The 13,169-nt window shown below is 33.0% G+C and overlaps 1 protein-coding gene and 1 pseudogene across 1 annotated transcript; both read left to right on the forward strand.

The window, feature by feature from the left end:
- The first annotated feature begins 402 nt into the window (after positions 1-402).
- On the forward strand, positions 403-6,190 carry LOC146952300 (uncharacterized). Its single transcript, XM_085700677.1, has 5 exons — positions 403-740; positions 828-966; positions 5,159-5,311; positions 5,451-5,522; positions 5,617-6,190. Exons 1-5 carry the CDS (start codon positions 699-701, stop codon positions 6,072-6,074), a joined length of 864 nt encoding a protein of 287 aa, XP_085556803.1. The 5' UTR covers positions 403-698; the 3' UTR covers positions 6,075-6,190.
- Positions 6,191-8,538: 2,348 nt separating this feature from the next.
- Positions 8,539-11,153, forward strand: LOC146952301 (FT-interacting protein 3-like; annotated as a pseudogene).
- The last annotated feature ends 2,016 nt before the right edge of the window (positions 11,154-13,169 follow it).

The raw sequence follows: 13,169 nt of genomic DNA on the forward strand, positions 1-13,169 counted from the left end.
TTTGTTTATGTTTGGTATCCTTTTCTATGTGCTGATTTAGATTAACATGAGTAATTTTCTCGGTCATCCTTCTATCAGATGGCTTATTTCCACCCCTTGGAAAACTATTTCAGAATGTATATGTTTCTATCATTGTTATTTAGGAATTGTCAATCTCAACAATGGATATTGTCTTTGAAAATTTATAGTTTATTTATCTAATGACATCATGTATGAAGGTAGATAGTAACTGTAAAAACTTTATTCTTTGCTTTCTTTCTCAATTTGTTGATATTGATATGTTTCTTTGCATTTTTAAGAACTTATTTTTTAAGCATTTGACATGAAGTGATTTTATTGATTTTTTATTTGTATGTCATGACTTGCTTGCAAGATTAAAAAAACTATAGTAATGATTTTGATTTGATTGATTTAGAATTTGAAATTGTCTCCACTCCTGTTACATTCTTCAATGCCTAAATATGTGTTTTGGTAGTTGTTTCATTTACATGTCTAAATCGAACAAGTAATTTTTATTTGTAAAATGACCAATTATTTTATTTTTAATTGACCATTTATTTGTAAAATGACCAATTATGTTTCATTTACATGTTTCATCAGCTGTATGATTGTCCTCTGAATGTTGTGTGTGTGTCCATGCTTATGTTTTTTCAATTGTATGTGTTAGTCTTTTATCTTATTTGCTAACCTTAAATATCATGTTAATAATTGTAGGCAATGCTGGCACAGAGGCAATGTTGGTGAGTTATGTCCTATATTCTTAAGCTCTAATTGTGTTTTAACAAGTGTATTGATATTTAACCGAACCTTTTTTTTCGTATACTCAGAAGCTGAATTGGATTGGTTTTTCTCAATCTGCGTTTCCTGCTGAGCCATCTAAGATAACTGTCATTGATTACCTTGGTTATCCCTGGAAATTGCTTATGGATTTCTCTCACGATGGAGATGTGTCGTGCATGTTTTCTGGTGAGTGGCAGGCGATGTGCAAAGCATGTATTGTAACAGCCCGGTGGGCCCCTTGCAAGGCAAGGCACTGCACCCCCCGCACTGCACTGTTACTCGCAAGCTTAATCACTAGCCCCCTCACCATACTAGTGTTTTTGCCTCCCGTGGGAATCGAACCTAGTACCTGGGGTTAAGTATTACTTCAATGCATTCCCACTACCAATTGAGCTAGCTCAATTGGTAGTGGGAATGCATTGAAGTAGTACTTATCCCCAGGTACTAGGTTCGATTCCCAAGGGAGGCAAAAACACTAGTATGGTGAGGGGGCTAGTGATTAAGCTTGCGAGTAACAGTGCAGTGCGGGGGGTGCAGTGCCTTGCCTTGCAAGGGTCCCACCGGGCTGTTACATGTATGCTGGTGGAAGGATCAAATGTCTTCCCTGATTGGTTTGTTGAGTTAAATCTACGATTGTGTTTAGGTATGATTTTCTCTCGAAAAGCCTAAGGAATAACCATTATGTGATTGATATTGTTCAGATTTAAGGACCAAGCATTTGGTGTGCAAAACATCACGCAACTCCAAATTCTGGTGCTAAGTTGATCGCATAATTAAACATCCTTCAATCAAAGGTTTTATCTTTCTTTTTGTATATCCAAAAGTGCATTTATTTTGCAAAAAAAATTAAAAAATACTTCTTACATCTTGCCTATATTTTATGTGAAGTGACTATAAGCATTAAGCATCTCATTACAAACAAGGACATGAAAATATTTAACTAGATCATCTATTACTATCTAATATGTCATGACAGTCATGTGAACCCCACCCATTTTTCTACAAGGATTAATGAAAACTATTTGTGCTAATTTACTTGGTTTTTGGACATTAAAGTTCATCTTTGTGTTTACATTTGCACCTGATCTACTCATAATTTTCCATGACTCAGGCTACTGATCCCAATATGAAGATTTCTCAAGTCTTAAACAAGGTCCTTCCATTAGTGATTGGTTATTTTGCTCTTTCAGTTCCTTCAGGTCTTAGCCTTTACTGGTAAGCACACGTAAAACCTTCCAATGGTCTTATATGTGTAGGCGTGATATCTATATTTGCTTATTATACCTTTTAAGTTGTGCAAATTCACAAATAATATATTGAGCACTTTACAACAGATATGGCTTCAAAAGTTAGGAGGTGCTAAAAATCCTTTGAGACAAGTTCTTGATGATAATGTGAAAAATGTAGACCTAATGCAAGTTCAAAAGTCAGTATCGAATCTAAATTCCACAAAAATTGAAGAAGCTAGAAAAGATTCAAAATTTACATCAGAAGGGCCACCACTTGGTGACAAGTTAGTGATTATAATTATAACGAGCCACACTTATATCACAATGCTATTGATTGATTTTAACCTGTTGTAAATGTGTTCGTCTTTGTATTGCAGATTTAAGCAATTAATGGAGCAAGAGGCAAAGAAGAAACAATAGAGAGAAGAAGAAAAAAGGAAGGTCGAGGAAGCAGCAACTAAAGCTAATAATCACGAACAAACAGTTCAAGGAGGAAACTAAGTTGTAAACGACTTAGTTAAAAATTCCCAATCTGTGGCTGATGATACTGATCCATCTATATCTGGAGTAATAAATGGTAATAGTAAGGACTTGGAGGAAAATCAGAATTCTACATCTACATATATACTGCAAATGATGAAGGTTCTGCTCATTTGAATGCAGTAAACAAGAAAAATCTAGAAAAGGTATTATTGCATATATATAGGACATGTTCCTAATTTTTTTTGTAAGGGTAAATTGCTTCATCCATAAATTGTCTAACATTTAAGAATGGTGGGGGAGTGGGAACTATTACATGCTTGCGTCAATTTTGGCTGATGTTATAAGAATCATGCAAGAGTGAATTTTGTAGCAACATCTCCTTTGATATCAGTGTTTCCTTGGCACTGCTGTTTTATGTCTCAAATGCTATGTTTCTGATATTGGGATAGTTAAATTTTGCAATACTATAATATACAAAAGTATACAAAATTACAGTTTTCTCTCAAAAAAAGAAGTATACAAAATTACAGTTTGTAATATTATACTGCTTGCTGAGTTATGATTAATTGATATAACGGGTGCTGGCAATAATGTGTTTATTTTTTAATTATCATTTATTACTTCTTTGGGGGTAATGAGGAAACATTCTTTTTCCAGTAGATAAAGATAACTATGATTTTTTTTGAAAATCTTACAATTCTCTCTCCAATTTCACAGGAACCAGGAGAAGCATTGTCAACCAGAGCTACTCAAACAAGCAAGCTCACGGAAAAGACTCAGATCGCGTGTCAAAGGATTGATCAATTAGAGGAATTAGAAACTGTGTTGTTATAATTGAGTAAATTTTTTAGTTCTATATAACCAAATTTTGTAGTAGTCTCTGAGTAAAAATTCAGAAATTGTTTCACATAAACCTTCATCTCATACAAGTTTCAACGTCTCTAACAGAAATCCTTTGTCCGACATCACAAATGGTTAGTCAAGCACAAGCACCGCAACACTATTAGTAATTGTTTCACCTAATTTTGCTAAAACATGGATGTTTCTTTGCAGAAGTACCGAATAGGCGCGGTTCTAATAGCCAGACCAACGAAATTCTTGGAACCAGTGGACATGTTTTAGCAAATGTCACACATGTGTCTCACGACCATTCTGTTGGATCTTTTGATGGCACATGCGGTGAAAACCGCGAGGATTCTGATATACCATACAATGAAGGTAAACTAGCAATGAACACACTTGGTTTCTATGCTATTCTATTTAGATTAGAATAGAAGCACACGCACCTATTTGACCAAAAACTAAATTTTAATATACCAGGTGTATGTCAGTTTTGCACACTATGCAGTTGCTCTAAATGATTTAAATTAGTGTTAAATTACTATCTTACAAGTTCGTATTATAGTACTTTTTTTTCTCCAAATACATAGGAAATATATTTACTCAGTACAGAAGGAAGAAAGAAGGAAAAGATATATTAGAGAGATTTCATACATGGAAACAGGGAAGAATATACTGAAAATGAACAGCCAGCCCAAGTAATGCATTAGATGCTCAAATAGTGAAAGATATATTAGGAACTAAGACTAAACAAATAGTGCATTAGATGCTCAAGTAATAGTTGAGACTTTTCTGCATAAATTTTACTATCTTAGTTGATATACATACGCTGGAGCGTTAATGTTGGTTGCGAGATTTTTGTGCCAATGATTAATAGCAATTCTCCCATGTATTTAAGACATTTCCCATACTAAAAAAAAATTTGTTATTAGATTGCAGTCCCAATAAGACCTCCCTGGATAAAATTAAGCCCTATCAAGATCTATAGATCATCAAGATAAATAGGAAAGAAACTCCAAATAGGAAAGACAGGTCAGGTAGTTGTGCTTTTCGATATCATAGTTGAAACTAGACTCCAAGATTTATCTTGATTATCATACTTGCTGACATTAAAGGTCTGCCAAGCCATGTTTTAATGTCAAAGCATGATTCAATCTAGATAACTTCATTTTGCTTACATTAAAGGTCTGCCAAGCCATGTTTTAATGTCAAAGCATGATTCAATCTAGAGAACTTCATTTTAAAATTTTGAATTGCTTCATCCCTAGCTGATGGTTTGAGTTTAGTAACCACGTTATCAAACCTGGCAGATTTACCAAATGAGAGCTTTACTAAAAGGAATAGAAAGCACAATGTTTGATTCAAAAAAATAGGATTATTTTTTAAATAATGTTTTGTATGTGAAGAAAAATTCTGTCATTGTATGTAAACATTGTAGTCTGGTTATTTTTGTTGTCATGTTCTCTTATTAAGAAAAGTTTTCTCCATAAGGTTGCTTATTAAAATCTCTCTAAACCTAAACAGATAAAAAACAAAAAGAATAACTATGCAATTTTTTCCCTGTGTGATTGCCATCATCTCTAAGAATTTCTTTTTTTTTCCCTCTCTTCCCAAGAACAATTTAATCTGCGTGCCAATTCTTCGACTTCCATGTCGTTTCTTTCCTGTATGGCCTGGCAGAAAGTTAAGTACTTTGTTTGGATTTCTTATATCTCAGTTGGTAGAACACTTTGTTTCTTTACAAAAACTGAAAGTTATAAAAAAAAACAATTAAGCTGAAAAGAACATTACGACCCTCTCAAATTTGTTTATTTCATTTGATTCAGTGATTCATTTGGATGATGATGTAAGTGTAAACCAGAACCATCTTTTTCAAGCCACATACACAATTTTGGCGTCTGTCACATCTACTAATGAAGAATCAATAGTTGAAAACTGCCTTCAAAATCAGGAAGACGAAGATATCCCACCAAATTCAGGTAATGTTGCTTTTTGTCCCTGCAACTTTATATTTATACTTTGTTGCTAAATCGTATTGGATGAATATGACTTTTCATCTTAAAATTATATTGGTCGAACAATGATTTCTTAACGTATATAGTTGTTGTATTTGAACAGACATCAACACTGACATTGTGCATCAGAATTGCACCGATATGTTGTTGGAAATATTTTCGTCTCTTCGATCAGGTACCATTATTTATAATTTAAATATAAATATGTTTGCTTTCATCCGAGACATTGTTACAATATATACAATTGATGATACTCGCGTTATTTTCAGATTCTGTTGAAAGTGTAAATTTCGAGGATTTTGGGCAACCAAATTGTATATGCAAAAATTGTGGATCACAAATGTGGTATGGAGAGAGGACTCGCAAGGATTGCAAGCCAATAATGCAAGAATTCTCTATGTGTTGCAGGGAAGGGATGATCAAAATTGCGTACCCACCGTTGCCTGAACCTCTCGCTGATTTGTATTACTCTGACAATAGAAGAAGCAAATACTTTATGGAAAATATTCGATCTTTTAACAGTATGTTTGCCTTCACATCAATGGGTGGCAAGATTGACAGCTCTATGAATAGTGGGAACGCTCCTCCGACGTTTGTTCTGAATGGCGAAAACTATCATCAGATCGGTAGTTTGCTGCCAATGGAAGGAAATGACCCAAAGTTTGCTCAATTGTACGTTTATGACGCCGACAATGAAATCAAGAATAGAATGGCAGCTGTAGGGTAAAATGTCATCAAATTAATATGTTATGTTACCGTAACAGGGTCGATGTCCTGGAAATTGTTTAATATGGTACATTACAAAGGTTTCTGACAATTTATTTTATGAATTGAATTATACTATTTTTTCGATTCAAGTAAAATGTTTACTTTCATATTTGCGCTATATTTTTTCTTTTGAATGATCCGTGCGTTAGCACGGGTCGATAGTCTAGTTATGCCTAAAGCCTGTAAAACCCTAGGAACGGCCCTGCATACACCATTTGTTTGTTATTTAAACCGTCTAGTCTTTTGAAGAAAAAAATGAGTAGCAAAGTCTCACGCTAGAGATTAAGAGTAATCAATCACAACCAATGACATTTATATACATGAAAATGAATATGAGACAGGAAATTAAAAGCAAGAGCCAAGATTAAAACATAAGTTGAGTGAATTATTTGTCTTTGGCCCATTCAACATTCTCTCTCCCTCACACATACACATACGTGGACAATTATAAAGTAATAACAAAATTAAAAACAGCAAGTAAAAAAGAAATAATAAATTGTTAGATTAGTTAAAATAAGAAACAATAAATTAAGAATTTTAAACAAAAAAATAATGTTCACAAATCCTAACGTGCTAATTGTTGACTGAGGTTAGTTTCAGGAAAAATAAAAGTATCAGGAAAAATAAAAGTATTGCTCAAAAAAAAAAAAAAAAAAGGAAAAATAAAAGTAAAAATAAAAAATAAAAGAATCAGGAAAAAAGCGGCAGAAATCTGCGCCTAAAATATGTGCTGAAAATAAAAAAAAAATACTAATAAAAATCCTAAATTTAGTTATAGCAAAAAAGAAGAAGAAACAATCAACTAAAAAAGGAAAGAAAATCAATATAATTATGATTGATTTCACAATCAATTCATACTAAACATATTATTTTTGTCCCAAAAAAAAACGTTATTACTACACCTTGAAAATTCTATAAATACCACATTGACACACACAAAACAAGAAATTGGTGAAAATTATACTAGTGTTTCCACCTTGAGTCAAACACCGATAATGATAGAGAGAAACCGAGTGTAGCAAATTATTCTAAGTCTCTTTATTTTTGGTTTTCTTCAAGAGGTATGTTTTCCAAATTCATCTCTATATTATTTGCGTTTATCAACCTTCATTGCGGTTTTGCTTTTCTAAACATTCATCTAAACACATCATAACCTATGATTCATGATTATGATGTGTTTAGATGAATGTACCGGAAATACATGCTAATCATTGACACTTTTTAATTTTGTTTGATGCTTGTATGTATGCAGCGCTATCCTAGGTGTGTTAGAATATTTAGTCATGTTTGTACATTTTATTTATTTGTTTGTTATTTTGTTATATCACTTGTGTCATGTTTACGTCATTTTTGTCATTTTGCTCTATTTGCATATGGACTTCCAAGCTTCAATCTAAGATTCATATACAAATAAACGACCATAGATTTGAAAACTATGAGCTAACATGAAAATAAAATCATAGATTTAAAATTTGAAAATTCATATGCAAATAAATTAAAATGATGTAAAAGTAAAAAAAATAAAAGACAAAATCATTACCTAAAATTAAGTTAAGTGATAACGAAAATAATCTTCTCTAAAATATTAGTAGCAATTGGGACATATGGTCTTTTGGTTTGATGGTAACGCAAACTCTAAAATTAACCAACACACAACAATTTTTTCTCTTATGAACTACCTATCATTTGATTTCTCCATTGCATCCGGAGATACGGTGAAAAAATAATTAATTTGATTTTACACAATTAATTAGAGTCAACCTTATTCAAAAGGATGTTCATAGAATGCTAATGAATTTCATACTCATAATTGATTTTTGACTCATGTACACCATTCATGCGTTCAATTTTGGGATCAAATACAGTATACATTATAAAATTTTGACTCATGTACTTTTCTTCTTAATTATGGTTCATATGACTTTGTTTTTTGTTATCATGTGATTTTGATGATTAACTTTGTTTTGCTAGATTTTTTAATGATGCTAGATTTATTTTCCTTGCTGGTCATATTTTTGTGTTTCTTTAGACTGTTTATTATAAAAGCAAATCCTATATTTATAACATGATTTTTTTCTCATTCCTAATTGTCTATAGTAGCAAGCATCTGTCGGATTGACTTATTTGAATTTATCTACTAGCATAAATACTTGTAACACTAATTTGAGAGAAAACAACTTATGAAATGTTCATAAGTTGTTTTTAGCTTATTTGCATAAACTTTCCAGATAGCTTATAAAAACAGCTGATAGATTATACGAAAATAGTTTGACTGATTTTATAGTGTTATAGAAATAGGTTCTCATCATAAGCGTTTATGCTATAAGCTGTAAAATAAATTGTTTATCCAAACCCGCATTAGTGTTATATGTATTCCTTGCCATCTTAAAATCTCTCTGATGGTCCCTAACAGTTCTTAATACATGCTGAGAATTATTCTACACTTGCATGATAAGCTAATAAAGCTAATTTGTTAAACATGTTATTTGTACAATGCAGGTTATAAGAAAATGGCAAATAATGAGAATGCACCAAAGGAGACTAGTGTTAACAATAATGCTGCATTTGAAGCTGATAAGCTTACAAGGAGATATGACCTTGTTGAAGAAATGGAGTTCTTATTTGTAAGGGTTGTAAAGGTCATTGACTTTCCTAATATCCATAACCTCTATGTAGAGGTAGACATTGGAAACGCAAAAGCAACAACATTTTTCTTAGAAACCAGCAACTCATCATTGAACCAAGTGTTTGCTTTTGATAAAGGAAAAATTAGTTCTGACAACGTAGATGTTTTGTTGAAAGACAGGATGTCAGGTATGTCCATTGGTCATGTAATGTTCGCTGTTGGTGATATTCCAAAAAGGGTGCCACCAGAATCTTCATTGGCACCTCAACGGTATACTTTAGAGGATCAAGCTGGTACGAGCCTTGCTAGAGGGGCTATCATGTTGTCTTTGTGGTTTGGAACTCAAGCAGATGAATATTTTCCTCAAGCATGGTGTTCAGATACAACAGAGATGACTGATGATTCTGTTGGCTATACTCGTTCTAAGGTATATATGTCACCTTCCCTTATGTATCTAAAGGTCACTGTGATTCAAGCACACGATTTGTTACTACAATTTCCGCCCGAGAGTTCGGAGTTGTTTGTCCAAGTTGGTTTAGGGAAGAGTTTTCGTTTGAGAACTAGTTTTTCTAAGGAAAAGAGCGCAAAACCGTTTTGGAATGAGGATTTGATGTTTGTTGTACAAGAGCCTTTTGATGAAGAACTTGTCTTGAGCGTTGAGCAACTAAGATTAGCTGATCATGTGAATGTGAGTTTGGGTACATATACAACTAATTTGAATAATTTTGAAGATGTGGATAAAAGATTTGATGATGTACCTGCAGATGATAAATGGATGAATCTTAATAGGCCTGGAATTATTGAGAATGCAAGGGAGGTGAAGTTTGCTAGTAAGATACATTTGAGGATTTCTTTGAATGGTGGTTATCATGTGTCGGACGAGCCTCTCGAATATAGTAGTGACTTTAGGCCTTCATCAAGAGATCATTGGCCACCAAGCATTGGTGTTTTGGAACTTGGAATCTTAAAAGCAACTAATTTGATGCCAATGAAGATTGGGGGGAGAACCGATGCATATTGTGTGGCGAAATATGGACCAAAATGGGTAAGGACAAGAACAACAAGGACAAGAACAAGTGTTGACAGCCCCGACAGCTGCGAACCAAGATGGAATGAGCAATATGTTTGGGAAGTTTATGAGCCATTCACAGTCATTACTATTGGAGTTTTTGATAACAATCAGTTAGATCCTGAAAGTAGAGCCAGAGGTGCAAGAGATACTATTATGGCTAAGATAAGGATTCGTCTATCAACACTCGAAAACGGCAAAGTGTATGCACATTCTTACCCTCTTATAGGTTTACATCCCTCTGGTGTAACTAAGATGGGTGAAATCCATTTGGCAGTGAAGTTTACTTGGACATCGCAGTCTACATTTACTTTTCCATTTGAGTCTATATTTAATAAGTGTGCATTATACGGCAGACCTTTGTTTCCTGCAGTACACTACTTCTTACCATTGTCCCCTACACAATTTGATGCTTTAAGAAATCAAGCTGCTGATATTATATCAGCGAGTTTAAGCAACGCGGAACCGGCACTTAGGAAAGAAGTTGTGTCTTATATGCTTGATATGAGATCAGATATGTGGAGTATGAGAAAAGGAATAGCAAACTATAACAGGATCATGAGTCTTATTAGTTATTTGTTTGCCTTTTGGAAATGGTTAGAGGACATAAGGCAATGGAAGAATCCAATTGAAACAGTGCTTTTTCATATTTTTTGCTTATGTGTGCTTTTGTATCCAGAGCCAATGATACCTTTATTGAGTTTCTATCTTTTCAAGATTGGTTTGGATAATTATAATTTCAAGAAGCATGAGCATCCTTGTCACATAGATGCAACATTATCTGGTGCTGATACAACAAATTCTGATGATTTAGAAGAAGAACTTGATTTCTTTCCAACTCAAATTGGAGGTGAAGATTTGAGAAGGAGGTATGATAGGTTGAGAATCATTGGTAGGAATGGACAAAAAAGGGTTGATCAATTGGCTACCATTTTAGAAAAGCTACATTCTCTGATCAGTTGGAGGGATCCAAGAGCTACATGGATATTTTTGGCGTTCTGTATTGTTTGTCTACCTATTACATATTTTGTTCCTCTTAAAGTTATCATCTTCCCTTGCATATTTATTTATCTAAGACATCCAAGATTTAGAAGCAATACACCTTGGAGGGCTGAGAACGTCTTCAGTAGATTGCCCTCCAAGCAAGCTTTTATACTGTGATGACATGGCATATTTAGATTTGGGATATTGGTCTTTCTAGAGTTATTTAGTATTTTTATTTTTATTTCGATAGACAAATGTTATTATATCGGTTGTTATGTTGGTATTTTTTTTCCTTCCCGAGGATTTGAACTCTAATCCTTTGAACATCGGTATTTTCTAAATATTCTTCCTTTTCTTGATTTCTTGATTTTTTTTTCCATATATAGAATAAGGGTTTGCAATTTATATTTGTTTATCACCCTATGAAACATTTAAGCAAGATACTCCTTTGATTAAACGTGTCCTGATGTGGGATAATATGGTGTCCAACACAACACCGACATATATGATTACATTGGATTGTGTCATTTTCTCAAATTATATTGATGTGGACGTGTCTGTTTCGTGTTCGCGTATGAGTATGTGTTTCATAGTATCACCATATTCCGAAAGCAATTCACATTCCAAAATTTCATATATGGTTAAAGTCATTGATTTAGGATTGTACACAAAAAGTGCAGGACATATTAACAAGTGTGCCTCATCAACAATAGTACATATTTTCCTTCAAAAAAAAAACAATAGTACATATTTGTTGCAACTGTGAAACAAGTCTAAGATCCAGCCTCATGTGCACATTGAACCTATATTAATCGTATCTCACAGTTCAAAGAAATTGGCTTCATAAAATGCTTTTCAAAATCTGGAAAACTTGACCTTTTTGGCATATGATGCATGCATTTTATTTTAAAGATATGATTCATTTGCATTTCACCCTTGTTATGGGTTGTTGTTGTTGTTGAGGGACCTATTCACACTTTGATTCAAACTTTGAGTAAAATTTTATAAAATGTATAGCCTGTTGTTGTTGAGGGACCTATTCACAAACCTATTATCTTAATTTGATCTCAGAGTCATGGAAATCCAGTATTTTTTCTGACTTTTTCATTATTTTAGCCTGCTATATATTTTTCATTTTATTTTATTTAATTTAATATATTTTCTTGTAGAATTGATGGTTGTAGCATTTATCCTGATGAAACTAGAACTTCATTTTGTATCACTTTCTTTCTTATGTAGGTTCTATAGAGTAATAATTGCTTCAATTATTTGGACAAAAAAAATACAATTATGTGTCCTTTGGATATGTAAATTCAGACAAACCATAGGCCTCTTTGAAAACGTAATACTCCTTCGACGTCTCAACTCACATCACTAAGTTACAACTTCGGAGACAATTTAAACTAGTTAAACATACACAATTTTTTCTAATAAACTCTTTTGAACCATTGCATAATTGGTGTCATGAAACAAATCAAAATAAACTTACTACAAACATCCGTACAATAATTTATAGATGTATAATGAAAATTTCATTTTTCAAGGTTTATATATCAAGGTAAAAGCTCTTCGGTTCAAGAATTCCACTAAAGATGTTAACTTTCCAGTTCCAGAATACCACTATCTAATTGAAGAAAACAAAGTCCAAATGCAGACAACTACTTGTGCTTACTAACAATCTTAAGGGTATGTTTGGATGGATGATTTAGGAGAAGAAAAAAGGAAAGGCTTACTTTTCTTTTTTAATCAGACACTAAGGGTATGTTTGGTTGATCAAAGAAAGTTTGAGGAAAGAAAGTAATAGGAAAGATTGTGAAAGGAAGGAATGAGAATAGAAAGTGAGATGATTTTATTAGTTGTTTGGTAAGATAAAAAAAGTTTGAGTTAGTAAATTACATAACTACCCATATATTATATTGATATGTATTACTTATATTAAATATTTATAATATCCCTAAGAAAAAAATATTCATAATATAATGTCAAAATAAGAATACAAAATATAGAACATAGAAATGGTGGTAACAAAAAAATGATGAAAACGTGACACAAAAAGAAAAATGCCACTTACATTACAAAAAAAAAAAAACGTTGGAAACAAATTTGAATGCAAGGGTATTTGTGACTTTTTAACTTAAGAATGGGCTTTCCACTCCCTTTCTGCACAAATCAGCGCGGAAACAATTTTAGTGTGGGTTCCATCAATATTCTTCTTTCCTATGCCTTTTTATGTTGCTCCAAACAATGGAAACTTTTCCTTTCCAAGTTCTTTCTCTCCCTTCACAATCTTTCCTCCCTCTATCTGTTGAAACAAACACACCCTAAGGGTGCGTTTGGTTTGCAAAACAGTAAGTACTTGATAGAACAGTACAAGA

The sequence above is a fragment of the Medicago sativa genome, chromosome 1 (genome assembly GCF_051527215.1).
Source record: "Medicago sativa cultivar Bolivia chromosome 1, Bolivia_mono, whole genome shotgun sequence".
NCBI lineage: Eukaryota > Viridiplantae > Streptophyta > Magnoliopsida > Fabales > Fabaceae > Medicago > Medicago sativa.